This window comes from Trichechus manatus, unplaced genomic scaffold, assembly GCF_000243295.1.
Source record: "Trichechus manatus latirostris isolate Lorelei unplaced genomic scaffold, TriManLat1.0 scaffold00057, whole genome shotgun sequence".
NCBI classification, from domain to species: domain Eukaryota; kingdom Metazoa; phylum Chordata; class Mammalia; order Sirenia; family Trichechidae; genus Trichechus; species Trichechus manatus.
The window spans coordinates 8,694,849-8,706,637 of record NW_004443993.1 but is presented as its reverse complement, the minus strand read 5'-3'; the positions used below and the strand labels follow the sequence as shown (position 1 = coordinate 8,706,637).

At 51.1% G+C, this 11,789-nt stretch overlaps 1 protein-coding gene across 1 annotated transcript; it reads right to left on the bottom strand.

The window, feature by feature from the left end:
* Nucleotides 1-246: 246 nt before the first annotated feature.
* CLPP (caseinolytic mitochondrial matrix peptidase proteolytic subunit) lies at nucleotides 247-5,339 on the bottom strand. Its single transcript, XM_004378415.1, has 6 exons — nucleotides 5,026-5,339; nucleotides 4,857-4,928; nucleotides 4,119-4,215; nucleotides 2,543-2,730; nucleotides 2,183-2,288; nucleotides 247-598 (listed from the first exon to the last, which is right to left on the bottom strand). Exons 1-6 carry the CDS (start codon nucleotides 5,221-5,223, stop codon nucleotides 426-428), a joined length of 834 nt encoding a protein of 277 aa, XP_004378472.1. The 5' UTR covers nucleotides 5,224-5,339; the 3' UTR covers nucleotides 247-425.
* Nucleotides 5,340-11,789: the final 6,450 nt, after the last annotated feature.

Genomic DNA, 11,789 nt, shown 5'->3' with positions numbered 1-11,789 from the left:
GAAAATCAGCCAGTGAAAACCCTCTAGGTCACAAGGGTCTGATTCACAACAGCTCATGGGGATGGCACAGGACCGGGCGGCATTTTGGTCTGTGGTGTGGGGGTCGGCATGAGTCAGAGGCTGCCTCAGTGGCAGCTAACAACAGATGTTTGCTGACGGAAGGAAGGGGTGAACCTCAGGGCCTGTGTGAAGCCCACGGGTGTGCACTCCGTGGGGGAACAGTGAGAGAAGGCGCACAAACGGGGAGCAAAGACCACAAAGATTTCATTTAAAATCACAGTGTCTGAGCCAGGCTACCCACTCCAGGGACACCCCCAAATCCAAAGTTCCTCAAGGGGCTCCAGGCTCAGCAGCGAGGGGAGCAGGGCTGTAGCCTCAGGGTCCACCCGGCCCTCGGCTTTCCTCCAGAGCAGGAGGCCTGGCTCTCAGGAGCTTGCTGGGGCAGGGTCTGTGGCCGCCGCTGCCACCACAGGCTCCTTCTGCACCAACTCTGGCTCGTCCTCACCATCCTGGGGCGGGTGGACCAGGACCTTGTCCAAGATGCCAAACTCCTGGGCCTCCATGGGGCTCATGTAGCGGTCCCTCTCCATGGCCGACTCTGGAGGAGGAAGCGGCATACACGGGGTTAAAAGCAGGAACCCTGGAGCCAGGTTTGGGTCCCCATCCTGCCACTTCTTCCCTCTGTGACCCTGGCCTTCTCTCTGTGCCTCGCTTTCCTCATTGGTAAAATTCCTATTTCAATTCTTACTTTTCATTGATGTATAATGCGTGTCCAGTTGCTTTGAGTTGACTCTGACTCCTAGTCACCCCATGTGCTTCCGAGTAGAAAACCTCCACATCCTTGTCAGTCTGTGATATTGTCAGAATTTTTAATTTCGGCTGTTCTAGTGGCGCAAACGGTTAAGTGCTCGGCTGCTGGCCAAAAGGTTGGCAGTTCGAACTCCCCCAGAGGTGCCTCGAAAGAAAGGCCTGGAGATCTTCTGAAAGGTCCCAGCCTTGAAAACCCTATGGAGCAGTTCTACTCTGCACACGTGGGGTCCCCACGAGTCGGAATCAACTCAATGGCAACTGCCGACAACAGTGGACTATAATGGCGTCTCGGTGTGGTTGTAAATTTGCCTTTCCCTAAGGACCGATGATCACTTAGGAGCCCTGGTGGCGCAAACGTTTAACGCTCGGCTGCTAACAGAAGGGCTGACAATTCGAACCCACCCAGCGGCTCTGCAGGAGAAAGGCCTGGCGATCTGCTCCCATAAAGATTACAGCCTAGGAAACCCTATGGGGCACTTCTGCTCTGTCACGTGGGGTCACTGTGAGTCGGAATCAATCAGCTGAACACAATGATGACCAATGATATGGAACGTCTTTCTTACGCTCATTGGCCAGCTGGAGTTTTCTATTTTGAAGACCCTGTTTGAACCTTCTGACCTATTTCAATGAAGTTTCTGTGGGCCTCTGTAAGTTAGTATTTTTAAAGTGCTTCAGACAGTGGGTCTCACTGGGGGAGGTCCTGTCCCCCAGGCGACGTTTAGTAGTATCTGGAGACACCTTTAAGGAGCCCTGGTGGCGCAATGGTTAAAGTGATCGACTGCTTACCGCACGGTCAGCAATCTGAAACCACTAGCTGCTCCATGGAAGAAAGATGTGGCGGTCTGCTTCTGCAGAGATTTACAGCCTTGGAAACCCTGTGGGGTCGCTATGAGTCAGAATCGACTTGATGGCAGTGGGTCTGGTGATACCTTTGGATGTCACAATTGGAGGGCATCTAAAGGAGCTCTCGTGGTGCAATGGATTAAAGCGCTCTGCTGCTAACTGAAAGGTCGGTGGTTTAAATCCACCAGCCGCTCTGCAGGAGAAAGATGTGGCAGTCTGCTTCCATAAAGATTACAGCCTTGGAAACCCTATGGGGCAGTTCTGCTCTGTCCTATGGGGTTGCGATGTGTCAGAATCGACTCAACGGCGGTGGGCGGGACCGGCATCTGGTGGGTAGCAGCCAAGGACGCTGCTAAACACCGTTCAAGGCACAGGACGGCCCCCCCCCACAGGCAATGATCCAGCCCCAAACGTCAGCAGTGCTGAGGCTGAGAAACCTGGCCTTAGAACATTGGCTGGCACATGCTTCTGTGTTGAGTACAATAAAATAAAGAGGAGTAGCTCGGGCTCTGCCTGGCAGCGCACTCACCGATCACCTGCAGGCTCTGTTTGGTGTGTTTGGCGTAGATGCTGTATAGCTGCTTCTTCAGTTTCAAGATCTCCTCTGCCTGGATGGCGATGTCTGTGGCTTGGCCCTGGGGGACATCCCGAGGGGCATAAGATGGTGGAGTCACTGTCACCCCTGCATGGGGAGGTGGCTGGACATGGACCCAGGAGGCCTCCTTGGGCCTCAGGCTTCTAGTTTTTGGGAGGGTGGGACAGGGCTTTGCGAGACCCTCCATGTGCTGTTTCCTCCTGGCCTCCAGTGGGACGACTTCCAGATACACCTGACTTCCGTCCCCGGTTGGCCCCTCATCCCCCACTGCAGCCCACAGGGTCAGGCACTCACCTGGGCGCCCCCGGAGGGCTGGTGGATCATGATGCGGGAGTTGGGGAGTGAGTGGCGCATGCCCGGGGAGCCGGCGGCCAGGAGCAGGGAGCCCATGCTGGCGGCCTGGCCCACGCACCACGTGCAGATGGGGTTCAGGATGTACTGCATCGTGTCATAGATGGCCAGGCCCGAGGTCACCACGCCGCCTGTAGGAGGGGGCGCCAGTGAGGGCAGAGGCAGCCCTTTAAACCAACCCTGTAGCCGTCAAGTTGACTCCGACCCATGGCGACCCCTGGTGTCAGAGTAGAACTGTGCTCCCTAGGTTTTAATGACTGATTTTTCGAAGCCTTTCTTCCACAGTGCTGCTGCGTGGGTATGAACTGCCAACATTTAGGTTAGTAGCTGGATGCAAACCAGGTGAGCCAGCTGGGGACCTGGTACATAACGTTGGTGGCTGCTGTCAAGTTGATTCTGACGCATAGCAACCCCATGTGACAGAGGAGAACTGCCCTGTAGGGTCTTCTTGGCTGTAAACTTCACGGGAGCAGATCGCCATGCCTTTCTTCTGTGGCGCTACTGGCTGGGTTTAAACTGCCAACCTTTATGCTAGTAGTCCAGCACAAACCGTCTCTGCCATCCAGGGACCTTTAAACCAGGGGTCACAGATGCAAATGCCTCTAGGAGTAGGGAGGAGACAGAAACAGGTGACATGGGCCAGGTGGGGACACAGTCTGACTCTGATGTGGCCCAGAGGGGCCAGTCTACTGAATTTTCAATTGAGCTAGAAATCGAGAGAGTGTGGTGGTTAAGAGTGCAGGTTCTGGGCTCGTATGAACCCTGGCTGGGCAACTTATCACTTGTGTGACCTTGGGTCCCTGGGTGGTGCAAACAGTTAACACACTCGGCTGCCAAGTGACAAGTTCGAGCCCACCCAGAGGCGCCTCAGAAGAGACATGACAATCTCCTTCTGAAAAATCATCCACTGAAAATGCTATGGAGCACAGTTCTACTCTAACACGCATGGGGTCACCATAACTCAAGAGTCGACGCAACAACAATGGCCCAGACATTTGAATCCACCCAGAGGTGCCTCAGAAGAAAGGCCTGGCAATCTTCTGAAGAACCAGTCATTGAAAACCCTACGGAGCACAGTTCTACTCTGACACACATGGGGTCGCTGTGGGTTGGAGTTGACTTGACGGCAACTGCTGTTTTTCTTTTCTGTTTTTTTATCTTTTTTGTGAGAGGGCGAAATCAACCAATTTTAAAACGTTGACAACTAAGTCAAATTTGTTAAAAACAAGGCAAAACTAGGTATGGGATCAAAGACGCCACGTTCTGCAAGGCGAGTGAACTCAGCTGCCAGTTTGTGATTCTGGACTTAAAACAAGGAATAGACACTTTTTGGAAACTTGAAGACAGACACCTCTGGGATTCTAAAGAAAGCTATGCACTCTCTCCAGAGAGAGAGAACACCTTGCCATCATTTTCCAGGGCTCATGAACGCTCCCCCCGCCCCCTGCACCTCACTGACCCGGATCTTGGTTTCCTGAGTCCCCCAGAGCATACCCAGGGGGTGGCAGGCCCAGCTCACCAGGGCTGTTGATGTACATGTGGATGGGCTTCTTGTTGCTCTCCGACTGCAGGAAAAGCAGCTGTGCGATCACCAGGCTGGCAAGGCTGTCATCGATCTGGAGGTGGGGAGGGGGTGTGTGGTCCCCGGATTGGGGAGGAAAGAGTTAAAGGAGGGAGCCACCGGGGCCTGGGATGGCTCCCCAGGCACTGGGAACCAGGAAGGGGGTCAGAGGCGAAGGAAGAGGGGTCGGAAGAATTCAGGACCCAGGAGAGGTGAGGGGTGGTTAGGACCTAGGCGGTTTGGGGTACAGGAAGGGAGGGGTCAGAGCGCTCAGGGCACCAGAAGGGAAGAAGTTAGAATGGCTGACACTCAGGAATATCGGGGGGAGAGGGACTAGAGCCCTGGAATAAGGAAGGGGGGTCATAGTTTCAGGGAGGTCAGAGGGCTTGGGGGAAGGGGTGCAGGAGGGAGTCGGAGAAACTGGGAACCAAGGAGGTCAGAGGAGTTAGGGCCTGGTAAGGTAGGGGTGTGTGTGTGTGCGTGTGCGTGTGCGTGTGCGTGTGTGTCACGGAATGGGGGAGGGGGGGTTCTGAGTTTATGAGGGGGATATCAAGAGTAGGGGAGAGGGTCGAGATCAGAACGGGGCCTACGGAGGAAAGTAGGAAAGTTAAGGGGAGAGGCCAGGGGTTGGGGGAGACTGAAAAGAGGGGTCACATGGGGCACGGGAAGTGACCGACCCGGGCGCGGGGCGCTCACCGGCCCCATGACGCACACGATGCGTTCCCGCAGCAGTCGCGAGTAGATGTCATAGGCGCGCTCGCCGCGACCCTGGGGCAGGAAGATGCAGGTGAAGGTAAAAGGGGGGCTGACTGTCCCCTCGTCCAGCCCGGAGCCCTGGCACCTTGCTCCCGCCCGGCCGCCGTACCGTCTGCTCCACCACGATGGGAATGAGCGGGACAGCCCGGACCGCCGTCGCGTGCAGGCTCCGCTGCAGGGCCAGGCCGGGCTCGGGGGTCTGCTGCGGCGGCCGCTGCGGGAAGAAGCGTGCGGCGAGGCGAGGCCCTAGAACGGGCCACCTGCCTGCCGCCACCCGGGCCCCCGCCACCGATACGCTGGGCCACATCCCCCCGCACGTCCGTCTCGGCTTCCGTCCGATGGCGGAACTACAACTCCCGACGTGCTTCGCGCCCACGGAACCTGGACTCTAGGCGGCCTATTTCCGGGAAACTGGGAAGGCGCGGTAAGGATAGGGCTAGGGGGCGGGGCTTCCGGAGGCGGACCCAGAGGCGGAAGTGGAGCCCTAGTGTGATCGGAGGGCTTTTCGGAGAGCTGCCAGTTGGCGTCCCCTTCCCGACGAATTATTCGTACTTTTCTGCTCTTCACGCCTTATTTTTAAAATCAGCTCCAATGTATCCACACCTGAGTTCGGAAGTGGGGGTTCCAGAGAAGCTCTGGCCTGGAAGAACTTTCAGCCTGGCGGGGCTCGCAGTCTATAGTCAGAGGGAGGGAGTCCAGGGGTGAATGTTGTGGACTCTGCTTGGGAGATGGATCTGGAAAGATTTCCCAGGAGAAGCGGGTAATTGAGCTGGGCTTTGAAGGGTAAAGAGGAGTTTGTTAGTTGGGGAAGAGAATGGGCAAAGGGGTGGAAGTAGGAATGGTCCTGGTAATATTTGGGATCTCTCTTCCTCCAGAACTTCCCAGGGTGGATTCTTTTTTATCTTTCAGCTCAAATGCCACTTTCTCAGAGTTATCCCTCAGTTTGTCCCCAGCTAAGACTGGTGCCTGACACAGAGTAGGTAGATGCTTATCAAATACACAGTGAACCAAGGGATGAAGAGGTGGGAAGGTGGGAAGGTTAAGAGCGGAAGGTTTTGGAGGCTCACCGACTTGCTGTGTGACCTTAGGTGCAGCGCTTAACAACTCTGAAGTTCCTCATCTTAAAGATGGCAATGATCAAGCCACTCCCACAGGGAAGGATACGCTTTCAGGTTTTTTTTTTTAAATTGTGGTTCAAGTTTAGAGTTCAAGTTAGTCTCTCATACAAAAATTTATACTCACGTTGTTACGTGACCCTAGTTGCTCTCCCTATGATGTGACAACACACTCCTCTTTCCACCCCAGATTTCCCGTGTCCATTCAACCAGTTCCTGTCCCTTTTTGCCTTCTCATCTCTTCTCCCGACAGGAGCTGCCCATTTAGTCTCATGCACTCCACGAGTATCATTTTATGTCCCATAGGCCAGTCTAATCTTTGTTTGAAGAGTTGACTTCGGGAATGGTTTCAGTTCTGGGCTGACAGAGTCTGGGGGCCATGTCTTCCAGGGTCCCTCCAGTCTCAGACCATTAAGTCTGGTCTTTTTACGTGAATTTGACTTCTGCACTCCACTTTTCTCCTGCTCCGTCAGGGACTTTCTGTTGTGTTCCCTGTCAGGGCGGTCATTGGTGGTAGCCGGACACCATCTAGTTCTTCTGGTCTCAGGCTGATGGAGTCTCTGGTTTATGTGGCCCCTTTTGTCTCTTGGGCTAATATTTTCCTTGTGTCTTTGGTGTTCTTCATTCTCCTTTGCTCCAAGTGGATTGGGACCAATTGATAGATCTTAGATGGCCACTTGCAAGCTTTTAAGACCCCAGATGCCACTCACCAAAGTGGGATGCAGAACATTTTCTTAAAAAACTTTGTTATGCCAGGTGACCTGGATGTCCCCTGACACCATGGTCCCCAGGCCCCCACCCCTGCTACTCTGTTGCTCGAAGTGTTTGGTTGTATTCAGGAAACTTCTTAGCTTTTGGTTTAGTCCAGTTGTACTTCCTTGCCCTGTATTGTGTGCTGTCCTTCCCTTCACCTAAGATAATTCTTATCTACTATCTAGTTAGTGAATACCCCCTCCCTCCCTCCCCATCCTTGAAACCATCAAAGAATGTTTTCTGTGTTTAAACCTTTTCTTGAGTTCTGATAATAGTGGTCATATACAATATTTGTCCTTTTGTGACTGACTAATTTTACAGCATAATGCCTTCCAGACTCCTCCATGTTATGAGATGTTTCTCGGATTCATCGTTATTTTTTATCGTTGCATAGTATTCCATTGTGTGAATATAGCATAATTTGTTTATCTGTTCCTCCATTGATGGGCACGTAGGTTGTTTCCATTTTTTTGCTATCATGAACAGTGCTGCGATGAACATGGGTGTGCGTATATCTGTTTGTGTCACGGCTCTTATTTCTCTAGGATATATTCCAAGGAGCGGGATTGCAGGATTGTATGATACTTCTAGCTTTTTAAGAAAGCGCCAGATCGATTTCCAAAGGGCTTGTACCGTTTTACATTCCCACCAGCGGTGTATAAGTATTCCAGTCTCTCCACAACTTCTCCAGCATTTATTATTTTGTGTTTTTTGGATTAGTGCTCGCCTTGTTGGGGTGAGATGATATCTCACTGTGGTTTTGACATGCATTTCTCTAATGGGTAATGATCGTGAGCATTATCTCATATATCTGTTAGCTGCCTGAATATCTTCTTTGGCGAAGTGCCTGTTCATATCCTTTGCCCATTTTTTAGTTGGGTTATTTGTCTTCTTGTTGTTGAGGTTTTGCAGTAACTTGCAGATTTTAGAGATTAGACCCTGATCGGATTTGTCATAGCCAAATTTTTTCCCCGTCTGTAGGTTGTCTTTTGATTCTTTTGGTGAAGTCTTTTGATGAGCAGAAGTGTTTGATTTTTAGGAGCTCCCCATTACCTAGTTTCTCTTCTGGTGCTTGTGCGTTGTTAGTAAGGTTTTGTATTCTGTTTATGCCATTAGGGCTCCTAGCGTTGTCCCTATTTTTTTTCTCAAGATCTTTATTGTTTTAGATTTTATGTTTAGATCTTTGATCCATTTCGAGTTAGTTTTTGCGCATGGTGTGAGGTATGGGTCTTGTCTCAGTTTTTTGCAGATGATTGTCCAGTTACGCCAGCACCGTTTGTAAAAGTCCCAGGGAAGAATTTAACAATACGTATTGCAAAGGCAGCAGAGTGGAGCTGCCTGAGTTCACATCTCAGATCCGCTACTTACTAGCTGTGTGCACCTGAGCCTCAGTTTCCCCATCTGTGAAATGGTTTGTTGTTGTTAGTTGCCACTGAGTTGATTCCGACTCATGGCGACCCCACGTGTGTCAGAGTAGAACGGTGCTCCATCGGGTTTACAAGGCTGTGATCTTTTGGAAGTGGACGGCCAAAAACCAGCTCAGAATGGATCAAAGACCTAAATATAAAATCCGAAACGATAAAGATCATGGAAAAAAAAAAAAAAAGAGCTGGACACAGACACTCCCAGCCTTATGGGGTCAGAAGAGGACAGGGGGAAGGACGTGGAGAGTTTGGAGGTGGGCTTGGAGTCACCCAGGGACAAAGGCCCAGGTGGCGGCAGGCACTTGGCAGGTGGAGTCAGTGGCTTGGAAACTCACCTTTGTTGTCACTTTCCGCAGTGGAGACGGAGGAGGTGGGTGGGCAGCCCGCTGCCCTAGTTTCTGCTGTGAGTTAGGCGTCTGCCGAAGCCTTCCTTTGTCCAAGTAGGCTGCAGGTGGCGCGGGTGGGTGGCGCTGCCTGGCAGGTTCCACCCTGGGGAGAAGAGGCTGGGCCACCAGCTGCCACCACCCCCGCAGTCCCTCCCTAGGCGCTTCCCCACACCTCTGCCCGCCCTGCCTGTGACGTGGGGCCATCCTGACTGCTTCTTCCCTGCGCTCTCTGCCTCCCTTCAGCTCCACCTGCCAAGTCTATCCACAGTCCAGCCACTTTTTACCTTCTCCCTCATTATTACCTCTTAACAGCTTTCCAACAGGTGCCCTAGCTTCATGCTTGTCCCCACGCCCTGCCAGCCCGTCTTCACTCAGCAGTGAGCCATTTAAGCCATGCCCTTCCCCTGCTTCAAACCCTCCCCATCACCCCTGCTGATCTCTGCCCTCAGCTCCCTCCACCCTGCCCTCCCCACTGCAGTCCCAAGGCCACCCCATCAGCTTTCTCTTTCTTGAACACACCAAGCTCAGTCCCACCACTAGCCTTTGCTTCACTCTGCTGGCTCCTTCACCACACGTTAGTCCCAGCTCACAGGTCACCTCTGACTTAGTTACCAGTTGTTGTCCTTAGCTGCCGTCAATTCGGCCCCCAGCTCACGGTGACCCCACGCGCAACAGAACAAAATGCTGCGTGGCCCTGCGTCATCCCCGTGATCGGTTGCAGATCAGCCTGTTTGATCCATGGGGTTTTCCTTGGCTGATTTTTTGGAAGTCAATCTCCAGGCCTTTCTTCCTAGTCTATCTTAGTCTGGAAGTTCCACTGTAGCCTGTTCAGCATCCTAGCAACGTGCAAACCTCCACTGACACATGGGTGGTGGCCGCACATGAGGTGCACTGGGCAGGGGTGGAACCCAGTTCTCCCACGTGGAAGGAGAGAATTCCACCACTGATCCCCCAGTGTCCTCATGGAATTGGTAGAGACTGAAAATTTAAAAAGACAGCAAACACACAGAGCTAAACATGAGACAGAGCCCCCACAGGGTTGCATTAAAAATCCTGTTTCCTTTGCTGGGATTTCTCCTCACCCCAGCTTTGCATTTAAATCCCGCTTTTGCTTGGAAGTAAACCCCATTGCACCTGCGTAGTAGGATTAAGAATGTTGCTGTTGTAACTTGTATGAATTCCCTGCTTGTAAACCCCTTAAAAGTAACTTTTCTCCTCACCCTTGGGGACCAGTCTTGGCGGCAGCAGCTCCGACTGACTCCTTTTTCTTGCACAACGAAATAAAAGGTGCCTTTCCTGTTCTGTCACCTTGGTCTCTCGCTTATTGGCCAATATTAGTCATGCTGAGCAAGAACCTGGGGTTTCTACCCCGTAACAAATAGGCTGTGGGCGAATGGAGATACCCATAAACTGCTCGTGGACATTGCTACCACTTCTCTGGAAGCTAAATTGACACCATGTCCCCAAATTTCAAATCTGCATAGTCCACATAGTCTAGTTATTCATTCTGAGGAAATGTTCAAAAGTGTGCGCCAAGATTTAACCCCAAAGTTTATAGTAAAATTTTTATATACCTCTTGTATCAGTGGAGTCACTTGGGTGGTGCCAATGGTTTGTACTTGGCTACTAACCTAAAGGTTGGCAGTTTGAACCTGTCCAGTGGTGCCACGGAAGAAAGTCCTGGCAATCTGCTTCCATAAAAGTTACAGCCAAGAAAATCACGTGGAACTTAGTTCTACTCTAACCCATGAGGTCACCATGAATCGGAATAGACTCAATGGCAACTGGTTTAACTGGTGGTATCAGTTCGTTATTGCTGTGTAACAAGCCACCCCTAAACTTAGGGGTTTAAAACAATCCCAGTTCGTTGTTTCTTGCAATTCTGTGATCTGGAGAGTGATTCTTCTCCATTTGGGATTAGCTGGGACTGGAACATCCACAATGGGCATTGTTCACTCACATGTCTGGAGCCTCAGCCGTTTGGCTGGGCATCTATCTCTCCACATGGCTGCTTGGGCTTCCTCACAGTATGGTGGTCTCCAGTAGTCATACTTCTCATATGACAACTGGCTTCCAAGAGAGAGGAAGGCTTGGCCTGAAAGCCACACAGGAACTCTTCTGCCATATTCTGTTAGTCAGAGCAAGTCACATGGCCAAGCCCAGCTTCAAGAGGAGGGGGAGGGGAAAGTGAGGAGGAGCAGGAGTGTATGGGATGGAAGGAATTGATGGCAGCCATCTTTGAAGACAGTCTACCACACCCATGTTAGCAAAGAGTTAGAAAGAAATGCCTTGGAAGGGGACTGGTTAAATAATTTGAAATTTAAACCATTTAAAACATTTATATTCAGGTCGAATTTATAAAGACTCTATTTCCAAATAAGGTCACATTCTGAAGTTCCAGGGGGACATCAGTTTTTTTGGAGACACTTTTCAGCCTACTACAGTCCCTAATCAACATCTTGCATGCCAAATTCTACCTCAGTGTCTGCTTCCAGAGAACCCAATCTGTGACAAAGAACTCCCTCATTTTTTATGGCTGCATAATATTCCATTATGTGAAGACATCCCATCATTTATTTAACTTGTGCTCTGTTTTTTGTTGTTACAAGAAGTTTTTATTTTCTTTTATCAGATCTGTGTTTTAAAGAGATAACTTGGCCTTGGAGAGACCCAGGGCTCAGGCCTTGGTTCTTTTCTTTATTCACACCACTGCAGTAAATCTCACCTGGTCTCATGGCTTTAAATATGTCTGCAGTGATGCCTCCCAGGTTTGTCTGTCTCGAGGTCCAGACCACCTCCCTTCTGATGCCTAATTTAAAAAAAAAAACAAACCCATTGCTTTCAAGTTGATTTCAACTCATAGCAACCCTGTAGGACAGCGTAGAACTGCCCCATAGGGTTTCCAAGAGGCAGCTGGCGGATTTGAACTGCTGACCTTTTGGTTAGCAGCCAAGCTCTTAACCACTGCACCACCAGGGCTCTGAAGCCTAATTAGGCACTTCAAAATGAACATGCCTGCATTGCAGCACAATTCACAATAGCCAAAAGGTGGAGACCACCCAAGTGCCCATCAGCAGATGAGTGGATAAACAAAATGGGGTCCAGACATACAATGGAATACTATTTAGCCCTAAAGAGAAGTGACGTTCGGATACATGCTACCACATGGATGAACCTGGAAAACATCATGCTGAG